Below are 20,873 nucleotides of genomic sequence, written 5' to 3'. Positions count from 1 at the left end.
TTGGGGGGGGGAGGGGGCGGTATCACATTTTAAAGGTGCCCAGCAGAGAAAATCCATGAACCTCTTAGAAATTCAGCTGGGGCTATCCGCTCAAGATGGATAATAGGTCTGCAAATTTCATTCATTTCTATCAAAACAGAAAAAGTTGAAACTATTTTTTAAAAATTCCTCATGAATGTGAATGGAAGGAGCACAAAGCTTCATTTTTCTCCCAATCAGGTTTTGAATTCAGACCCTGAGGTCAATTTTACAGCTTATGAATTGGTGTAAACAACAGCAGCATCATGTTGGTGTATAATAGTGTGTAAGCAGACTAAGTTTGTAGAGGGTGCTTTTGATCATTGAAACGTTAGTTGAGTTGGAGCATAGAGATATGAGTGTGTGGAATTTATAATTTTAAACTCAACCTATTGTATATTAAAATTCAAAAATGGTTATCTTGAGATATACAGTATGCTCACAACTTATGCACGTTAAACCTGTACACATTCAGCTTGCTTGGCAATGAAAAAAAGGGGGTTGGGAAGAGGGCAGTTGTCCAGGAAAAAAGACTTTGGCAGTCCCGCCCTCCATTAAACCCAATGTGTTTTGATTATGTACAACTTTGACTTTAGATGCGATCTGCAGAACATATACCCTGCATAAGTTGTGGGCTTGCTGTATTTACCTTTTTATATGCTTTCCCATATTTCTCCACTTTCCTCTTCTTCCTCCTATTTGAGTGACTTATTTCATTTGGGCTGATGGTGTTTATTTTTAAAACAATAATGTGTTCTTTCCCTGTTTCCTCCAGTTTGCATGCTTCTTGTGTAGTACTTTTTCACTTGGATACACCCCCAAATAATCAGTGCTGCTTTGGTGTTATTATGGACAGACACAGACTCATTATTTCATTCGTGTAGGTCTTTTGAAAACTTGTTCTAGAATGAATGGAAGAGAACTTTTCAAACCTTAGGTTCCGATAAAAAAAACAGACTGACTGGTTTTTATCTGTGATCAGGATCATGGGATCTTTAAGTAGAGGTGAAAGATTTAAAATCCTGTGGAAATGTCAAGACATTGCCTTGTAAAAAGAGAGCCTGGGGAAGATGAAAGGTTGTGTTCTTGTGAGAACAATGTGCCTTGTTAGCAATGAAGAGTGCTGAAATTCACTTTTTAGTATGTTACAAGGAGCATGTGTAAGGTTTCCAAACTGCTGTGTACTATTTTTGATTAGCTAAAATTAATGTTTCATGTGTAAACTTGGTAGGGTGGGTAGGGTTATACTGTAAATTCTTCTTTTATTTTGGGAAGGATAAAAACAAAATGGATTTCAGAATTTGCTTTTCACACTATGAAGTGTAGCTGTCTTAGAGGATTTGCTGTTCACCACATAATTAACGTTTTTATTCCACTGAAGGAAGCAGACGAAAGAACCTTAAATTTAACAAACTAGAACCATTATTAATAGTTCACAAACTGAAAACACAATAAAACCCACAGGGCAGTTTACAACATAAAACCACAAAATGAGAACACAAAATACATAATAAAAGCAAGAACAAAAATGTAAACAAACCCTTCCCACAAACACATTTAAAGGGCCATAGAATGTTAATGAACTAAATGCCTGGATATAGAGAAATGTTTTTGTCTGCCCCTAAAGATGAAGCTGCCAGGCGAGCCTTCAAGTAAGTAAACCTGTAGTGCAGACCATTGCAGAGGTGGAGAAACTCCAGCTGTGTTGGCTCTTCTTTGGTTTCTTTTTTACTAAAACCCCAAGCCAAGTACAAAAGATATATAGTTGAATTAAATAACATTGTGCCTCTGAGTCCATTCAAAGCCTAGGAATTCATTCCAGTACAAAACTGAACTGAGCTCATGGTCCTTCCACACAAAAGGCTTTCTTTTAGCTTTATTTCAGCATCATGATTTAGATGGGAAAGTTGTTTTGTTGAAATTGTTAAACAATTGGAAGTAAACAAAAAATGATGATCTACTGCAAATCACCCTGAGATATCCTCATTCTGCCCTTTGTATGACACCTTCGAGTTAGTGAATTTAAGAAATTCCGTTTTTATTCTGAAGTCTGTATTTGTTTCATATTGGAGAATTATACAGTATAAGATAATTCCTTATACTGTAGTTACAGGTAGGTAGCCGGTTGGTCTGCCGTATTTAAAACAAAATAAAAAAAATCCTTCCAGTAGCACCTTAGAGACCAACTAAGTTTGTTACTGGTATGAGCTTTCATGTGCACGCACAAAAGGTATCTGAAGAAGTGTGCATGCACACAAAAGCTCATACCAATAACAAACTTAGTTGGTCTCTAAGGTCCTACTGGAAGGAATTTTTTTATTTTGTTTCGACTACAGCAGACCAACCCGGCTACCTAGCTGTAACTACAGTATAAGATTTTAGTTCAGAGAAAGCAAGAAATACCTTAGTTCCCTTTTCATGCTAGCTTTTTGGAGGGTGGCTTCTTCCCAAGCTATTCAGGTAATGTGGGGCACCCCTTGTTCTGTGGGAATCCAGATCCTAGAAGAGAAGATTCTGGTGTTTGGGTAAGCCACAATGTGATCTCCTGTAGGATGGGCTGGGGTTTCTCATACACTCTTGAGAGGCCCAGGAAGGAGGTTACTTGCAGTGACTCTCATGACAGAGAGGGGGACAGAGTGTACTAGTAAAAGATGAAGCAGAACAGTTGTTTTCCTGACCAAATTGTCTCATAACTCCATGAATATTAGGAATGCTCTTTGTTGGGGAGTGGCTATAGTGCTTGTAAGAGACCATAGCAGGAACAAATAGTAAAATGAAAAGTACACTTTGGAAATAAGTGCTTTCTGCTTGGTGCAAATGAAACGGCATCTAGAGACTGGGAGCAGGTATGGGATTGTTAACTCCCTTTCCTACCCACCTCTTTATGTGTTAGTTCTTCACTCCCATCCTCTCCATCTCAGTTTGCTATTAATGTTTAGTGATGCTTAACTGTTTCAAATTTAGCCTGTGCATAATCCTAAGATTCATTTCAGAACCAAACCTTCCCAGTGTATTTTACTTTTTGGTAGTGTTATGTCTGATGCAGATCTCAATAATTTATTCACTATAATACACCAAAACTATAATACATCAAATATACCACAGTAGTGATTTTCTAATTTAATCTTGAAACTGATTTTAACAGGGGATTGGGTTTTGTAAATCCACGTTAACAGTTTAGTTGCAATTATATGATAATTGTGGTAAAAGGATAGCCATTACAAGCCTAACAGGCTTTCCAATAGCTTTGGTGTGTTTGGAATTCAAGAGTTGGATCCTAAGATCCCCTCAATGAAGCTCCTTTTATGGAAAACAGGTTCCCAGCATCCTGTAACAGAAGGGGGACCATGCTTTTCACCATTCCCTTCCTACACCTTTTTGCAGGTGCTTGCACTTTCTGGAACTGTGCTGTGAATCCTCCAGAATAGCAGGGAGAAGTACTGGTGGGGTGGGGGTGCTATAGTGAAAGGGAAATGGCAAAAAAAAAGTCTCCTCCCTTCTGTTAGTGGTTTACTTTGATAGCTGTAACCCTAAATGTGCAGTACTGTTTTATGTTACCATGCTTCTATTTACAAATATGCTGAGGTTAGGGTTAGGTTAACCTGTGTGATCATGGTGCAGAACACAATGCTTGAACTGAATGCTGTTCTTATAGATCTATTTTTTAATGTTTTATAGATTCATCATGCATTTAAGGCTCTTTATTTCCCCCCTCAGCAAATTCTGAAATTGATGTTTCTGTGTCTGCAAGAAATATACGAAGGTTACTGAGTTTCCAGCGGTACTTGAGATCTTCCCGTTTCTTCCGTGGTATCACTCTTCCAAATTCTTCAAACATTTTAGATGATGATTATAATGGACAAGCTAAGGTCTGTTTTTGAAACTACCATATAACTTTGCCATGAAAAAAATATTGATGTGTGTTAAGATCTGTAAGTGACCATGTATTGCATGTACTAAATACTTTTGGACTTATATTTATCCTCCATAGAAGTAAATAAAGCAGAAATAAAAATGAGGGTATGAGAATACTCAATAGTAAGATTACTACAGTTGGTAACAGGAAATAGTTTGAATAGCTCAGAAAATTCATTCACTGTGATGGCAAGCGGAGTGTGTATTATTTTAGAAATTATAGTAGATACTGTACTAGACTTGGCCAAAATGTCTTAAAAGGCAATGAAGTATAAAACCTAATTGGATAACTAAGTCAAATGCTGAAACTTCATTATATGTTTGCATTTAGTTGTGTTATAATTGGCAATACCTTATTCAGTCTGCCTCTTTTTGTTCTCTAGAACTAACATTATTTCCTTCAGATCTTCCCCCTTCTTTTTCACTTCATTAGTGGTTTTAGAAACTGAACACCTCTTGAGTAAGAACAAATATTTCTAGATAATCATACATACATTAAACTGAAGTTTTCCTCTTTAGTATTGTTTGTAAGGGAGAAGTCATGTCTGCCAATGCTCTAGAAAAAGTCTTAAATTATGGTCCAAAGCCACTTGTTCCACTTTTTCTTCCTGCCCTGGTATAGTTTGTGAATGTGCTTCAGGAGCGGCAGGTACAATATGATGCTGTACTCATTCTGTGCATAAATATTTATATGCGGGTGGCGCTGTGGGTAAAACCTCAGTGCCTAGGACTTGCCGATAGCATGGTCGGCGGTTCGAATCTCCGCGGCGGGGTGAGCTCCCGTCGTTTGGTCCCAGCTCCTGCCCACCTAGCAGTTCGAAAGCACCCCCAAGTGCAAGTAGATAAATAGGTACCGCTTTATAGCGGGAAGGTAACGGCGTTTCCGTGCGCTGCGCTGGTGCTGGCTCACCAGAGCAGGTTCGTCACGCTGGCCACGTGACCCGGAAGTGTCTCTGGACAGCGCTGGCTCCTGGCCTCTTAAGCGAGATGAGCACGCAACCCCACAGTCGGACACGACTGGCCCGTACAGGCAGGGGTACCTTTACCTTTACCTTATATGTATATGTATATTGGGATGCGGGTGGTGCTGTGGTCTAAACGACTGAGCCTCTTGGGCTTGCCAATCAGAAGGTTGGCGGTTCAAATCTGCACGAGGTAATGCTCTGTCGCAGCCAGTGCATGTAGATAAATAGGTACCACTGCGGCGGGAAGGTAAATGGCTTTTCCGTGCGCTCTGGTTTCCGTCAAGGTGTTCCGTTGCGCCAGAAGCGGTTTAGTCATGCTGGCCACATGACCTGGAAATCTGTCTGTGGACAAATGCCAGCTCCCTCTGCCTGAAAGCAAGATGAGCGCCACACCCCATAGTCGCCTTTGACTGGACTTAACCATCCAGGGGTCCTTTACCTTTTTACCTCCACCTTACAAATATGTATAATGACTTCTGCACAAGTTTGGCACTTGTTTCCACAAGGGGCTGCTTAAATCAGTCCTAGGGTATTGTTACTCTGTACAGTGGATTTGCCACATCTGGCACAATATAACTATTCTCTGTGATAGCTTATTTGTTCATGTGGATGAGAAGATTGAAGGAGGAGTGTGTAAACTGAACATTTTCAGAGCTCATGATGAAATCTTTTTAGTAAGCCAATATGTGCATGAGCTTCATGTACTCACACACAGCCCCCTTTGCTTCTCCCTTTGTGTGAATTGAACAAGCCAGGAAGCCACAGTTAACCATACTTCCTGTTGAGAGCTATCTGGAAGCCAATTTTAAACCATGGGTTCATATTCTAGCTTGTCCTGTCCCCCAATGAAGGGAGGAGTGAAGTGGAAGCAAAAGGGCTACATTGGAGTGCATGAAGCTTTTGCATATCCCTGTTTATTAAACTGAGATTTGGCTATGTTTGGGTGATCAGTGTATCTTAAGGAAAGAGTGTTTATCAATGCTTTTTCCATAAAAGATAGTATTGTAACTTCCAGATGAGAGAACATTGTGGCTGTAAGAAGCCAGCTAGCTGCAACTTATGACCCATCAGTTGCAGAATGACAGTTTATGGGGTTTGTGAAACAGAAATAAGTGGTGTGGTTACAAATATGCTACTGATCACCTTTTACATCTTTGCTAGTTCATTTTCAGTATCCTGTCTTGATTTGTGGGGTGAAAGGAAGGTGAATCATATATGCAATGTATTCAGATAAGTGCTTTTAACTTATTTGAGAAACTTTCTTTTTGTTTTACTTTCAGTGTATGCTAGAAAAAGTTGGAAACTGGAATTTTGACATTTTCCTTTTTGACAGGTTAACGAATGGTAAGATTAGTGGGGTTTTTATATTACTCTTTAAGTCACTTGTCCACTAAGCCAGTCCCTTTCTCCTACTTTGCATTGAAGAAAGTTCCTTTTTAAAGTTGTGAATGAGTGGCTGTTTCATGCAAACATTAAGTGCACATCCCAGACTCACTACTGATACTGCATTATTCAGGTATGGATAGCCCATTTGACCTTGTTATTTTCAACAAAAATATGCTAATTCCTTACATTCAGCCCTTTATACCTTGATTACCACGTATCCTGTATGGACTTAAATTTGTAGTGTTGGGAATAACTTCTCTCTGAGAAAGAAATCCTGTGACTTAAACAACTTGAAACAGCCAGTATATTCAGTTTTAAATATCTGTTTTACACTATATATTTGAAATGGGCAATATTTATGTAGGGTATGGTTACCATATTTTAAATTTTCTTCCTCTTAATGTAAAAAATATTACCATGTGTATTAAAACCCACTGAATTCTCATTGATTAGCTTTACAGAATGTAGTTGATTGTTAAATTTGACCACTTTTCCTGAGAAGCACTTGCTAGACACTTACGCTGTTTCTGTGAAATGAGATAAAGTTACGTTTTTTCAAGGAGATGGTACATTCCATGAAGTCTGAATTTTTAAAGTGGTTCTCGACCTTTATGAGTATGCATACCCCCTTTAAACCCACCCCCCCATTTATTTATTTTTACAGACTTTAAGAAGCTTTAAGATTCCACCCCCCCCCCCCCCCGCTCTTATTTGAGCATCCAGAGGCACAGATAGCATTGGGATGCTATATTAAAGCCCTTGGCAAAATCTTTCTTTGAAGGAACCTCTCCCTCCTTTAAACTAAAAATGTGTTACATTTCACAATTTTCATATTCATTTGAGTAGATTATCCAATACAGAAATTTCATTTATATGAGATCTGTGTTTTTATAAAATTCTGAAGAACTGACAAATGCTATTAAACTTATGGGTTCACTTTGCATTACCGAGAGAGATTTTTCTCAGTCCTAATTCATTGCTGATGGATCAGATGTTTTACACTGAAGTAAAAACACTAAATCTTAAAGCTTTAATTACTATTCTGCATAAGTAAAAAATAGAAACAAAATGTGCTTGAAATTCTTAATCATTATGTTGAATGGAACCATGGTTGTTCTGTAGATCAGGAGGAATAATTATGGTAACTTGGCCTGTGATGGTAGTATACCACAGAGGTTTGCTAGTAATGTGGATAATAGAGATAATAGAATATTAGCTGTCAGTTACTTGCAAAAACTAGTAAGTAAGATTTCTTGTAGTTGGTCTGGAAGCATGTGTTGTATGAATGACTTGCTTCAGGCCCATGTAATAGAGTGCCTTAAAACATTTAGCCTGTCTACATTTTTGATGCTTCCCATTAAAGATGATTTTGTGTTTTTTGGTGTTTTTTAGGAAACAGTTTAGTCACCTTAACCTTCCACCTGTTTAATCTTCATGGACTTGTAGAGCACTTCCAACTAGATACAATGAAGCTCCGCCGATTTTTAGGTAAAAATTTTCAGAGGTTCACTTAAGTCAGTTTTGCAAAAATAGGGTACAACAGCCCATTTGCTACTTTAAATTATGCTGTCCAGCATGGAGAGCCCTAAGGAACTCGGGAGAAGAGAGAAAAGGGTGATAGACTCATGAAATGATGGGTATTGCTGTTACTGTCATGCTAGTTGCCAATTTATTTTGCAGGTTTTAAAGTGTTTCTGTTAAAAGTGGACACTCATCTTCTAAAGACTTTTTAAAAACCTGCTGTATACCGTTTACTGGTGGGTGGGAGGAAAGAATGTTGCATGACACAGGTGCTAGCCAGCAGTTGCCATGTGCCCCACCACATCCAACCATGCTTCAAAAAGCACTGCAAACCACAACAGATGTGCTTAACTGTATGGAAGCCTGCATTAAAATATTACTGAAAAATGAGAGGAACCCACATCTAAAATGCTTCCTTGGAGAAAGAAAGGTGACTCTTTTGCAACAATTGTGTTACAGCTGTGTTGTTTAGTAAACAATGTAAAACACTAGTCAATAAAGGTTTTTGTTTCAATGTTACATTTAGATCTGTATAAAAATGCATTTTGTATAATAGGATTTTCCTATTATAGAACAGCTTTATTCCATTCTGTACTTTATTTTGGAAATTCAGTTAATGGAAACCTAAAGGATGAGAGAGAGAGAGCAAAGAAATTAGATAACTTTTGATAGTTCAGAATAAACAATAAAACTTGCCTTGATTACAGCAAATTCAAATTACTGTATTTTGAACCTGCATTTCTGAGGCAGCAATTGCCATTGTGCATCTACTAAATGCTAAGTTAATATATAATGCAAGTACACATGGGTGTATGTATTTTGCTTTATAAAATGAAAAATGGAGATTAGCATGTTCTGTAATTCACATTTCTCTAAATAGTGTAGTAAGGAGACAAACCTGCTTATTCTTGTGAGGGCAGTGGAGAAGCAGTTACTCCTAAAGAACAGGCTTTATTTTGTCCCAGATATGCTAGCTTTTGAAATAAATTGTCAAGGGTTAGCAATGGTAATGCCATCAAAGACCAGGCACTGTTTGTCAATTATTTGTTTGATGCATGCAATTATATTATATTCTTTATATAGCTAAAACCCTGTGAGTAAGGAAATCTTTATTTCCCCCTAAATTTCTTAAAGTTTAAAAAACTAATATGCTGGTCTGCTTCCTGTCCTAGTAACCTAATTCTTATTTTTTAAAATTAATATAAAACCACATTCTATTATTATTATTATTATTATTATTATTATTATTATTATTAGGGGGGGGAGACTAGATTTGTTTGAAATCCTCTATGAAGATAACTATTATTGAAGCCCAGTCCTACAGCTTATATCCTCATGGATAGTTTTGACATGTGTAAGCCCTTTGGGTTAGTATCCAGCTGAACAATTCTTCTAAAGCAAGGGCTTTTAGCTGTGCAATAGAACTTTCCCTCCCCCTCCCTGCATACTCTCTAAATCTGTTCTGTGGGGGTCGCACAACCCTCTGGAGCAGATTTACTGGTCATGTGGAAAATGGGAAGAGCAGGGAAGTTCTACTGCATAGCTAAAGTACTGGCAGAACTGTTTATAATTGGATACTGTTGTTTAGTAGTCAAAACACACACACACACACACACACACAAATGAAGGTGGTTCTGCTTTAATAATATACTGGTCTGTTGAGTTGGAGGCACAACTGTATATGCCTTCGTTTATACTTTTAGTTGTGTCTGGAATGCTGCAATAGTAATATGGTTGAGTGGTGTAAGTTTCTTCTAAAATTTATATGTTATGTAAAGTGTGAGTTCGATCCTCTATGTGAGCACCTGATAAGGGCAAACGCCTGGTTTACATGATTACTCCTTCACCATTTTTTGATGTGGGGGAAATAATGTGCACTGGGACTTTATGGACAGATATTCTAGTGCATACAGCCTGATTTGCACTGAAGATAATCTGCATGGTGGAAGGAGGATCATGGGCTCAGACTGCTGCTGGCTGAATGTGTGACCAAAGCTGTTTGGTTTTTCAACAGTAACTTATAAAATAAAAGTGCACAATGATATGAAAGGTAAATTAATGCAAGATTTCTTCTCATTTGTAGTAATGGTTCAAGAAGATTACCACAGTCACAACCCATACCACAATGCAGTTCATGCTGCTGATGTGACTCAGGCCATGCACTGTTTTTTAAAAGAACCTAAGGTAAAAATATCTCCTTAACAGTTTTCAGCAAAGAAGTTATACAGTTTCAAAAGCAGATTTCATGTGGCATAGGACCGGCCTTTTTAAAAAACAAATAAGTAAATACTAGTTTTGTGTAATAAAAATGTACACCTCCCTTACTGCTTTATTATTGGTCTTCCTACAGAGAACTCTGAATCCTATATTCTAGATAAAAGTATAAATAAATGAAAGAAGAATTTGATGCATTGAAAGATGAAATTCTGTGCATTTTTTAAAAGAACAGATTCAACCCAAGTTTGCTTGAAGTGTCAGTAGTGAATATTCATGTGGTCATGCTTTATATATTACAGCTTTCCCAGTCCCTGACTCCATGGGATACTCTTCTTGGCTTAATTGCAGCTGCCACTCATGATTTGGATCACCCAGGTGTTAATCAGCCTTTCCTTATTAAAACAAACCATTATTTAGCAACTTTATACAAGGTAAGTGAGGAAAAATATTTCTGTTCGGAAAAACATAACCAAGTGCAAAAATGCTTACTTGCTGGTAGTCACAAATTCTTGGTGGGAGAAATTTTTAAAGGAGTGATTTAATTATTTATAGCAGCTTTGGGGAATGGATTGGCTCCAAAAGTGGCCACACCTCTGGGAGCAATCTTTGACTGGTGGAAAGGCCTAAATCTGCCAGAAAACCTTGTGTGTTGTATTTGGTGTTGTTTCAGTTCAGCGCTGAATGCAAGCCATGCTGCTTTCAGCAGAAAACTTCCCCGCTTAGGAGCTGCAATTCCCACAAGGAATCAGTCCAGCTGGGGTTGCGTTTAGCATAATAATTAAATAGCACCAAATGCAAGCTCTGCTGCCAAGGAACAGTTGGGATTGTGCTTTACGTGTCAATTACCTGATGCCATATGATTGATAGCTGGGCATGGCCAACCAGAAAAGGTGTACAAGCTAAATTGTCCAGCTTGGGGTGCCTATTGCACAACGATCTGAAGCTGAAGTTGGTTGGGGCAGACCTTGTGTGATTTAAGGTTGTTAACATCAAAGCTGGTGCCTGGGAGCAAACTGGTAACCAGTGAAGCCCATAGAAGAGCTATGTAACGATGGTCTGAATGGAAAGCTTCTTCCAGCAGCCACATTCTGGAATCCAAAGGTGTAAACGAGAGAGCTGGGTAGCGTCTTCTGCATACTGATGATGCCGTATCCCAAAGCTCTGGGTAACCTCCCAGTGATTTCATGTAGATGTTGAAAAAGCATGGGAGATGAAATTAAACTTTATGCCACCCATAGGCCCCTGCACCACATGCTGGAACTTTCCCCTACGGTAGGACTGGAGCCATTTTGAGCCACAATATTGCCTAGTCCCAAGTTGGAGAGAGAATTCTGAAGGATGTGATCATGGATGACACTGAAAGCCACAGAGACAACCAGGAGAGGCTGTACTCCCCCTGTCTATCCCCTAGTGAAGTATCGGCATAAAGGATTGTTCATTCATGAAAATACAATTCAGAATTCAATGAATATTTGATAACCATAATTCTCTATCTTCCTCTTCCCCTTTTTTTCAGAATACCTCAGTATTGGAAAATCACCACTGGAGATCTGCAGTGGGATTGTTGAGAGAATCTGGATTATTTGCACATATGTCACTAGAAAACAGGTATGTGTCAGATTTGCAGTATCACATGCATCTATGGAAAATATATTGCAGAACATTTTAAATGGATGTGAAATGGAAGTAAAAACACATTTCCAAATAATATAATTTACTGCAGCTTCATATGATGAAGGCAATTGTATTCTATCCACCCCAATCAAAACAAAACAAATCTTGATGCCTAACTTGCTACACTTGTAAAGTGTACACTTTTCATGTTTATCACAATAATTTTGAGTGATATGAAGACTTTGTTAAATTATTGAACTGTTGCACTGGGTCTTAGTTTGTTAACAAAACTGAATTTTGTAGTAATTTAATCAGGGTTGGCCTGAATTTTGTGTAAAGTTAACAAAGACTGTTTAAATGTTGGTCACTTATTTCATTCTTCTTTCTGTGTATCTCCAATTTAAGGCAGCTGATGGAAAGCCAGATAGGAGCACTGATACTTGCCACTGATATCAGTCGGCAAAATGAATATCTATCCCTATTTCGCAGTCATTTGGACAAGGAAGATTTATGCTTAACAGAGGAAAATCATCGTCATCTCATTCTTCAGGTAATTGTTTGGTCCCTAAATAGAAAAGTAGTACAACTGTTCAGTAACAACTGCTTTGCCGTCTACTGTACGAAATAATTTTTGGTTGATGCACATAGGCTTGAAGATGGCCTTCTGTGTTCTCTGATGGCATAGTTCTAACAAAAATAGTTTTCTAGTACAGAAAACTTGGATATTCCATTTGCCAGCAAAATGGTTGCAACTCAGTAGCAAATGTTTATCTTACTCTGTTCACTACAATCTTAAAACAATTGAAATTATTTTTTAAAAAAGATAATTCTTTAACACTTTAAAATCCTGTTAAATATCTAAGTGATATTGCTGTTTTTGCAGAATGTTGGGAAGTGAGAGTAGCTTTTTTTTAACTGAGCACTTAGGAAAAATGCTAGCTACCTGCTTTTCTTACTATTTTACCTGTACAAGTAAAACAATTAAATTGCTTTCCACAGCCTCCAGCCCCAGTGGCTACAGGCCTAAAATAACTCCTTAGGAATCAGTCCCCTGTGCTCATTAACATGGAAGTAAGCACCATTGAACACAAGTGGGACTTGTGCATCTAAAGCATGCCATAATCAGGCCGGATTAAGATTCATTGAAGCTTTGGAGGTATGCTAATTTGAGTGAGAGAAAGCTGAAAAACATTGCCATTTATAGTACAGAAATGCATTGTTCTGATTAAAGGAACCACAATTTTGTTGCCTCCAAACATTAAATCCCCATTTGCAGCCATTTTATACTTCCTTATATGTATTCATAGCAGCCTTGTAGTTAGGCTAGGCTGGGAGTTGGTAAGTGGCCCAAACCAAGAAGTGGTCAGAAACAAGGATGAAAAGGGGGCCCTATTCTGGGCATTTCAACAGACCCTCAACCACCTTAATCCAGTCTTGCTTCTGAAACTTTTCCAAACAAGAAAGCAATAGCATAAGAATGTAAGAAGAGCTCTGCTGGATCAGGCCACAGTCCCATCTAATCTGTTCTGCTCTCACCATGACCAACCTGATGCCTATGGGAAACCACATGCTGGACCTGAGTGCAATAGTGTTTCCCCCTTTGTGATTCCCAGCACTGGTATTTGGAGGCATACTGTCTCCACTAGTGGAGTCATCATGGTTGGTAGTCACTGAGAGGCTTATCCTCCATAAATTTGTCTAATCCATTTTTAAAGCCATCCATGTAAATGGCCATCACTGCTTCTTGTGGGAGCGAATTCCGTAGTTTAACAAAACAGTGTGCTCTGTTGCCCTGGGCTCCTTTTGGAGGAAGGGTGGGATACAAATTTTTAAAAGAAATAAAAGCAACGTTGCATTAATTTACAGGCAGGCATTCGTAAATGGTGAAGGATGAAGTGCAGTGTATTGATGAATGATCTTTCAAGATAACCAGACATAGCCATATTAAATTGATAATGCTTGCTATCAGACTTCTTTATTGGTGCTATGGAAGATGAATGTTTTCATAATTTTCCAAGATTGCATTGATGTTTCTGGGAGAGGTTAACTCATACATGTTTAAACATATTTCCTTCCCAAAACACACCGCTTGTTCAGCTAAGTTACGTTGGATTTAGTGATAGTGATCCACATGTGTGCTGCATTGTAGCCCCCTTTGCTCGGTATCAGTTGTCCATTACATATTGTTAAGGATTTTAAAAGAAGCTGACTTAGAAGTCACAGAATCAAGGAGTTGGAAGGGACTGACAGGGTCATCTAGTCAGCCTCCCGCAATGCAGGAATCCTGCTCACAGCCATCCCTGGGTGGTCTAAACCACCAACCTTCTTTTTAACAGCCAGATGCTCTGACCCATTGTGCCATGTGACACTTTGCATCATCTGAAGTTGCAAAACCTAAGTGTGTAGTTGTTAGCAGGCCACAATATCTTGCATAATATGTTGATGGTTTGTCTTATTTACTAGATGGCTTTGAAATGTGCTGATATTTGCAACCCCTGCCGGACTTGGGAATTAAGCAAGCAGTGGAGTGAAAAAGTAACAGAAGAATTCTTTCATCAAGGCAAGTAGCGAAAAGTGATTTCACTATGGAATGTGAAACAAAACGATAAAAGAATTGTAGTGAAGCATGGCTCTTACAGAAAATAGAAAATTTTATTATTTGCAATGAATGCACCTTGAATGGTTTCCTCAGACCATTTTTACTGTATAGATTGCAGCTTCGTAGAACACTTGACATTTCTGCTTACCTTAACTGGATGAGAAGCTATTTCACAGTAATAAAGGCTTTATTTTCACCTGCTGCTTCAGTCCAAAGCCACATGTATTGAGAAAAAAAAGCTGAATTTATCTCCGTTGAATTGCTTGATGATTAAAAATTATTTAGGACTGTGCTATGCAAGTTAAAAGGTTGGACACACCATTTTGTGTACATGGATTTAAGTTGTCAGTGCAATTGAGACGGAATTGCAGTTAGGTTTCTAGAATCTTGCACTTTTTGAAATTGTATATAAAGTCTTTTAACTGTGCAGATCTTCACTGGTATTGCATTAACTAACTTGGGCAGTTCTTTAGAAAGTTATGCAATTAAAAGTTATCTGAAAAGCTAGTCAGGCTTTTCTTTTAAAAACGTGTTCCAAAGCAGAGTGACAGCTTGTTGCATTATAGAATTAACGTTTAGAAAGAATTATTGTTAGTACTTCATTTCATGAGCATTACAACAAAATGCTAGGTCATATATGCTAGATCATTTATATTTGTAAACAGTTATGAAGCTAGTGTTCAAATGATAAAGCTGTGGTTTTAAATACGGCAGCTATATTGAACAACTGAAGTTACATTTCTTAGATCTGTCTGGTATCTGTTAACATTAATAATAGTTAAATGAAAAACCTTAACACTTTCAGTTTTGTTGAATTGTAGAAAACGGCTTATTAAATTAGTATTCTGTTTGTAGGAGATGTTGAGAAAAAATACTGCTTGGGCGTGAGTCCGCTGTGTGATCGACAGACAGAAACCATTGCCAACATCCAGATTGGTAACTACAGATCTATGTGATAAGTTACTATAGTTTCCATTAATATATAATATAGGGAAGATAAACTGTGTGATGTTTAGTTTTAAAAGTCTTTGACAGTTTTTAAGAGAACATTTTGTGTGGTATTCAGCTTAGTTTTACTCAGTGTAGACCCACTGAAATGATGAACATGTCCAAGTTAGGTCTATTAATTTCAGTTAACTACTGTTAAGTTTAGTGAATGCTACCCTATGTTTTGTTGTTGAAATTTTCATTTCCATGATAAATTTTGGATAAATTCTGACAGCTGCTTGTGAAGAGGCTTTAATTGTGACTTTAGGTCAGATTCAATTTTGTGGCAAATTATTTATTTTAAAGAGGGTGCTTGTTTTCTACTGGGCTACTTATGAATCACCCTGAGATTCATGGATGAAGGATGGTATACAAATTTATTATTTTTACTATTTTTAAATGATGGAAATTTAAACAACATTGGCAGTATTCAGTGAAAGAGTTGTGCTACTGCAAGTGGTGCCCCCTCTGCCCTCCCAGATCTGCTCAAGAGGGTTTGGGGGAATCCACAGAACAGATTCAGGAACTGCACAGTGGTGGGGGTGGAGTGGTGGGAGGAAATGTTCCATTTGCTTAATGCTGTGTTTCCAGAGTTGGAAATTTGGTTTGAAGTGTGTTTTTTAATTCTGGGTTGTAGGCAAACTATGGTCAGCATGTCTTATTTGGACATCACAGCAAACCATGGAGACTTGAATGCACAACTCCTTTCCGCACATCCTGGTTTGATGTGGAGGAAGGAGTTGCTATGCACACAAGTCTCCAGCATGTTTGGTCTCAAGCAATTGAAAGCTAGTAACAAAAAGAAGCAGCATTTAAATTCCTTGACCAGTATTTACCCATAAAGTCCCTTACTTGATTCATGACTGCACTACCACATGTTTCCTGTCATAGCAGCATGGTGAAATCAGAGGGCTTTCCTTTACCTGATCAGTTTGAAGTAGCAAATGTTTATGGTTACTGATCTGACCCATATGAGATCTTTTGAACCCAGCAGTTTTGGTGTGACTCAGTAGCAGCCTCAACTACACAAAAAAATATGTTGTATTCCTTAGGGCTTGAGAGAGCGAGCTAGTGTGCTGCTTTATTTTGCATTTGTACTAAAATGTATATATTTTATTTAGTTTATAAATTGCCTTTCGAAAAGCACTCTGGGCAAATGTAATAAGTACAGGAAGATAAAACACAGTAAACTCATTCAAATAACTCTTAATACGGAAATGTTACATGGAAAACACACAGTCTCTTGTTTCTGGGGTTCTAATTCCAAGGTGTTTTTTCTCATTAGGTTTTATGACCTATTTGGTGGAACCATTATTCACAGAGTGGGCTCGTTTCTCAAACACCAGACTATCTCAAACGATGCTTGGTCATTTGGGATTGAATAAAGCTAGCTGGAAGGGTGTGCAGAGAGAACAATCCAGCAGCGGTGACGATACTGATCCTGCATTTGAGGAAATGGACTCTGATGTTATACCTCAGGAACACCGACTATCCTGACCCCAGGATCTGCTTAACAAAAACTGCCTCTTGCCTGGTATCTATGGAACAGGATTTGAGGATAAATTTTGTCTGACTGCCAAGGTTTCAGTGTAAACAATGCCAGCATTATTTATTTCCAAGTTTTTCCTTTGATAAATCATTTGAACCCAGTTTTCAGTTACAAGACCTGAACATAGAGCAATATGCATATGCCTTGTTTGGCTTCTGCATGGATCCTTGAATATGCAAACCAGAGGAGTGGTTGAAGCTTGACCGAGGGGAAAGTACGAGAAAATATTGTTACGTGCCACATCGCTTTGTTTTTATTTGTTTTTAGAGAAAATTTGAAATCAGGCCTTCATAGTTGCCACATGACATGGTGGATGATTCCTTCTCTTGGAATTTAACAAGACTCATTCAGTCCTTGTCCAAAATGTGGAAGAGGGAAGTGCCCCTGCTTGGATGCCTCTGGCAAGAACTGATGTTTACAAATGTACTTGGAAACTATAGGTTCTAAATTAATCTTTCTGCATGGCTGTGAAGGAACCACTAATTTTTTAAAAAAGGAAAACAAAGAGATCAAATCTGAAACTGCAGCTCATTTTCCTGCTAGTAAAAAAGAAAGTATCCCATGTGTCATAATTTTGGCTGTGCATTGGAAAGAGCATTTTTTTACATAAAGCACAGCCAAGCTTTTACTCCAGTGCAGAATGGGAATGCAATTACAGCAGGCAGAAATACTTCTGGATTTTGGGAGGGGATGTGGGATGGTATAGAGGAAGAGAAGAAGAGTCTTCATTGTGTTAAGATTCTGCCGTGGAAACATTTGCATGTTGTTTTCACTATTGTACACTTGAACTGCACATGCAAGGGAAAACAGGTGGAATGATTATGAACACCAGAAACAGCTCAGGGTATTTGCCAATCTGAAATAAAGTGGGATGGGAAGTGTGTCCTTCAGAACAAGGGTACAAATGCCCCTTTCGCTGCAGTTTGTGTGTATGTTTGTTTGTGTGTGTGTGAGAGAGAGAGAGAGGGAGGGAGAGAGAGAAAGTAAGTGTGTGTGTTTGTGTGTGCGTGAATACTTGGGGATGGGGGTGGGTTGGGGAGGAAGGGAACAATAGGAAGGATTTGAAAGGCAATTTTTTTTTATTTATTCTTTTTAGAATGTGACATTTTCATGAGCAGCCACAGGGGGGAAAGGAACAGGTTGCTACAGCTGCCTTAAACTATGCACAAAGCTAAGTGACCAAATTTTGTTGTTGATTGAAAAAGTGCATTGTTTACTTATTCCTCCCTCTACTGAAATGCTCCCCATTATGGGGTTTTTTGATGTGAAAAGGAGAAAATGTTTTTAAGGACAAATTTTAAGGACTAATTTTTAATCTTCAAGCATTCCTTTTTTGTAATTTGTTTTTTACATTGTTTTAAGTACTGTAAGCACAACTGTAATCTATTTTGAGGAATTGGTGCTTTCTTTTTGTTCATTTGTATTTCCCTTGTTACTGTAAAGACTGTTTATTCCATTCTGTTTACAGTTTGCAACAGCCATTTTTGGGAGAGAGCTTCAGTGTAAAGCCATTTGTAAAAGGCTTTGCCATACTCATTTTAATGTGCCTGTTGCTGTTAACTTTTGATTAATAATAAAAATCTTTTCACATTACCTCCTGAGTCCAGCCTTAGAAAAGTAGCTGAAACCACCTTAATCACGTATTCTCCCTTTGTAGCTCTTTTGAGACTTGTTTAAACAGGTCATTACAGTGTTTCAAAGTTACTTTGATCATTAAATTGAGAAGGCATAGGAAGGAAACAAGTCTTTTGGGTTGCAATCCTATACCTGCTTACCTGAAAGTAAGGCACATTGAACCCAAAGGGGCTGGCTTTTGAGTAAAAATATATAGGATTGCACTGTCAATTGCACTTCCTATTTCTCTTCAGTTTAGTTACAATCCAATTTCTTGGATTCAGATAGACCAGGGGCCACCAACCTTTTTAGACAAGTGCGAACATTTTGAATTTTGAGTACTGACAGCACCAATCACAAAATGGCTGCTGGGTGGTGGGGCATACCACAAAATTAGAGTGCCTAGCAGTTTTGAACCTAGCAGTTCAAAAGCATACCAGTGCAAGTAGATAAATAGGTACTGCTGCAGCAGAAAGGTAAACGGCGTTTCCATATGCTCTGGCTTCCATCATGGTGTTCTGTTGTGCCAGAAGTGGTTTAGTCATGCTGACCACATTACCTAGAAAGTTGTTTGTGGACAAATGCCGGCTCTCTTGGCCTGAAGCAAGAGTGAGTGCCGCACCCCAGTCGCTTTTGACTGGACTTAACCATCCAGGGGTCATTTACCTTTACCTTACTGTCATAGTGAAGCTTTCCCCATGCTATTTCCATACGTTTAATTTCTGCCTGCCATGCAGATGTTAAAGGCACAAGAACCCTGGTTTTCCCCAATGCCAAGGCTGCTGTCCTGTGCCAACTTACCTGAGAGTAAGCCCCATTAAACGCAGAGACTAACATCAAAAAAGTCCTTAAACGGGTTAACTATGTGGTAAATTCTTAATAGCGGCCTGATCTTTAGCTCTTGCACAGCAGAAGATAAGCTCAAGCCCCTTTGCAAAGTTTTCATATTTGCCTTTGAGGGGATGGGGATAACTGAGCATCCACCCACATCTATTGTATAGAACATAACTTATAGATAGTAACAGATGTCAGACAAATCTAGCTGTAACTTCACTCATTGGACAGAAACACTGACGGGGGGAGCAGCCACTGGTGCATTTTCCTGAAATCCCTTTTAAGGTACTTGCAAATTTTGCCCCATAACTTTCTAAGAGGACTAGAAACTTTTTTTAAATTAAAAGCTGTCTTCAGCCTCTGGCAGTCTTTGTGGCATTGGGCCAGGGACTCCTGAGAGAAACTGCATTTCAGTGGAGAGATTTGTCTTGTGATTAGGAGATAGAACTTTAAAAAAATGCCCTTGTTCTGTGTTTTGAACCTGACTACCCCTGCAGAAGAACTGACCCAAATCCTTATGGTCTGAACTGTAGTAAATGAAAAGCAGCATTTGGCTGAATCTTCCAGTTGCTGAACTGTTGCATATCATCTCTGAATGAGCCACAATTCAAGTCCACATTTATTTTGGATTAACCGTTGAGAAGTAGTTTCTGCCTCTCTAAATGTTCTCAATATCCATCTGTATAATCATTTTAATCTTTCAGGCAATTCTGGAGAAATCTTCAACAGTGGGGAGAGCTTATTGCAATTTGCAATGATGCAAGAGTAGAGTTCTGAGACAAAGTATCAGTAGCTTTTAAATATGAATTTATATTTCCAGTCATTTTTTTCCTGATATGTGTGGATTTCTGTAATTGCTATGTACTGGAGGCAACATGCCTATGTAGCCTGCTGTCCCTTTAAATCAATGTAGGGCTACTTACCTGTAGTAATGTGAGACAGACATGCAAAGCTGTCCTTGCAAGGAAACCAGCACTTTTTTTGTATGTTGTGAAAGGCAGATGTATAAACTCCTAATGCATCTCACCATAAGATGTGCATATTATGTGGCACATGCAATAGCAGGTTCATGCTTGACTTATATTTTTACTATTTCTGCCACTTGGTAGTATGTAAAGACACCTCCTTAGTGACAGGTTCTAAACTCTAGGTGGCTTGATAGTTACCTGCGTCATCATGTGCATAATCCAAGTTAATTCTGCTACAGGTAACATTCTCAGTTTTGCCCTCTCCTTATACTGTATCTTAGCATTGGGAATATGTTTGGGAAACTGAGAGGATTACTTTAGACCAGTAATGGCCAAACTTGGCCCTCCAGCTGTTTTGGGACTACAATTCTCATCATCCCTGACCACTGGTCCTGTTAGCTAGCAATCATGGGAATTGTAGTCCCAAAACAGCTGGAGGGCCAAGTTTGGCCATCGCTGCTTTAGACAAATGCTTTAAGTGCTCAGCTAATTTAGATAGAAATCATAACCAAACCAACATAAAAAGCAGTCGGCTATTTACCATCAACAATTCAAGCTTTCCCACAAATTGCTGTTCCATTGGGCACATATTTTAAGAGGCAGCAAAGGTTGGTATACTGAATGACTTTCTGTTTAGACTCCCTGCAGTCACTTCACATGCAGTTACGACAGGTGTGGAGAACTTT

At 38.5% G+C, this 20,873-nt stretch overlaps 1 protein-coding gene across 3 annotated transcripts in view; it reads left to right on the top strand.

Moving 5' to 3' along the window:
• The window catches only part of PDE7A (phosphodiesterase 7A), a 50,000-nt gene extending 31,636 nt beyond the window's left edge, over positions 1 to 18,364 (top strand). For 2 of the 3 annotated variants that reach the window (XM_079984651.1, XM_079984652.1), the window contains 10 exons: positions 3,736 to 3,887; positions 6,179 to 6,242; positions 7,677 to 7,772; positions 9,889 to 9,989; positions 10,322 to 10,453; positions 11,539 to 11,630; positions 12,042 to 12,186; positions 14,100 to 14,196; positions 15,091 to 15,171; positions 16,508 to 18,364. In XM_079984651.1, coding sequence (XP_079840777.1) covers positions 3,736 to 3,887; positions 6,179 to 6,242; positions 7,677 to 7,772; positions 9,889 to 9,989; positions 10,322 to 10,453; positions 11,539 to 11,630; positions 12,042 to 12,186; positions 14,100 to 14,196; positions 15,091 to 15,171; positions 16,508 to 16,719 — 1,172 coding nt within the window. In that variant the 3' untranslated portion in view covers positions 16,720 to 18,364. Of the gene's footprint in view, positions 1 to 949; positions 1,096 to 3,735; positions 3,888 to 6,178; positions 6,243 to 7,676; positions 7,773 to 9,888; positions 9,990 to 10,321; positions 10,454 to 11,538; positions 11,631 to 12,041; positions 12,187 to 14,099; positions 14,197 to 15,090; positions 15,172 to 16,507 lie in introns of those variants that run through there. The other variant, XM_079984653.1, reaches the window with a different exon arrangement.
• The last annotated feature ends 2,509 nt before the right edge of the window (positions 18,365 to 20,873 follow it).

This window comes from Podarcis cretensis (genome assembly GCF_951804945.1).
Source record: "Podarcis cretensis genome assembly, chromosome: 7".
In the NCBI taxonomy this organism is placed as follows: Eukaryota; Metazoa; Chordata; class Lepidosauria; order Squamata; family Lacertidae; genus Podarcis; species Podarcis cretensis.
The sequence above is the reverse complement of the archived record's forward strand: the minus strand, read 5'-3'. Positions and strand labels throughout refer to the sequence as shown.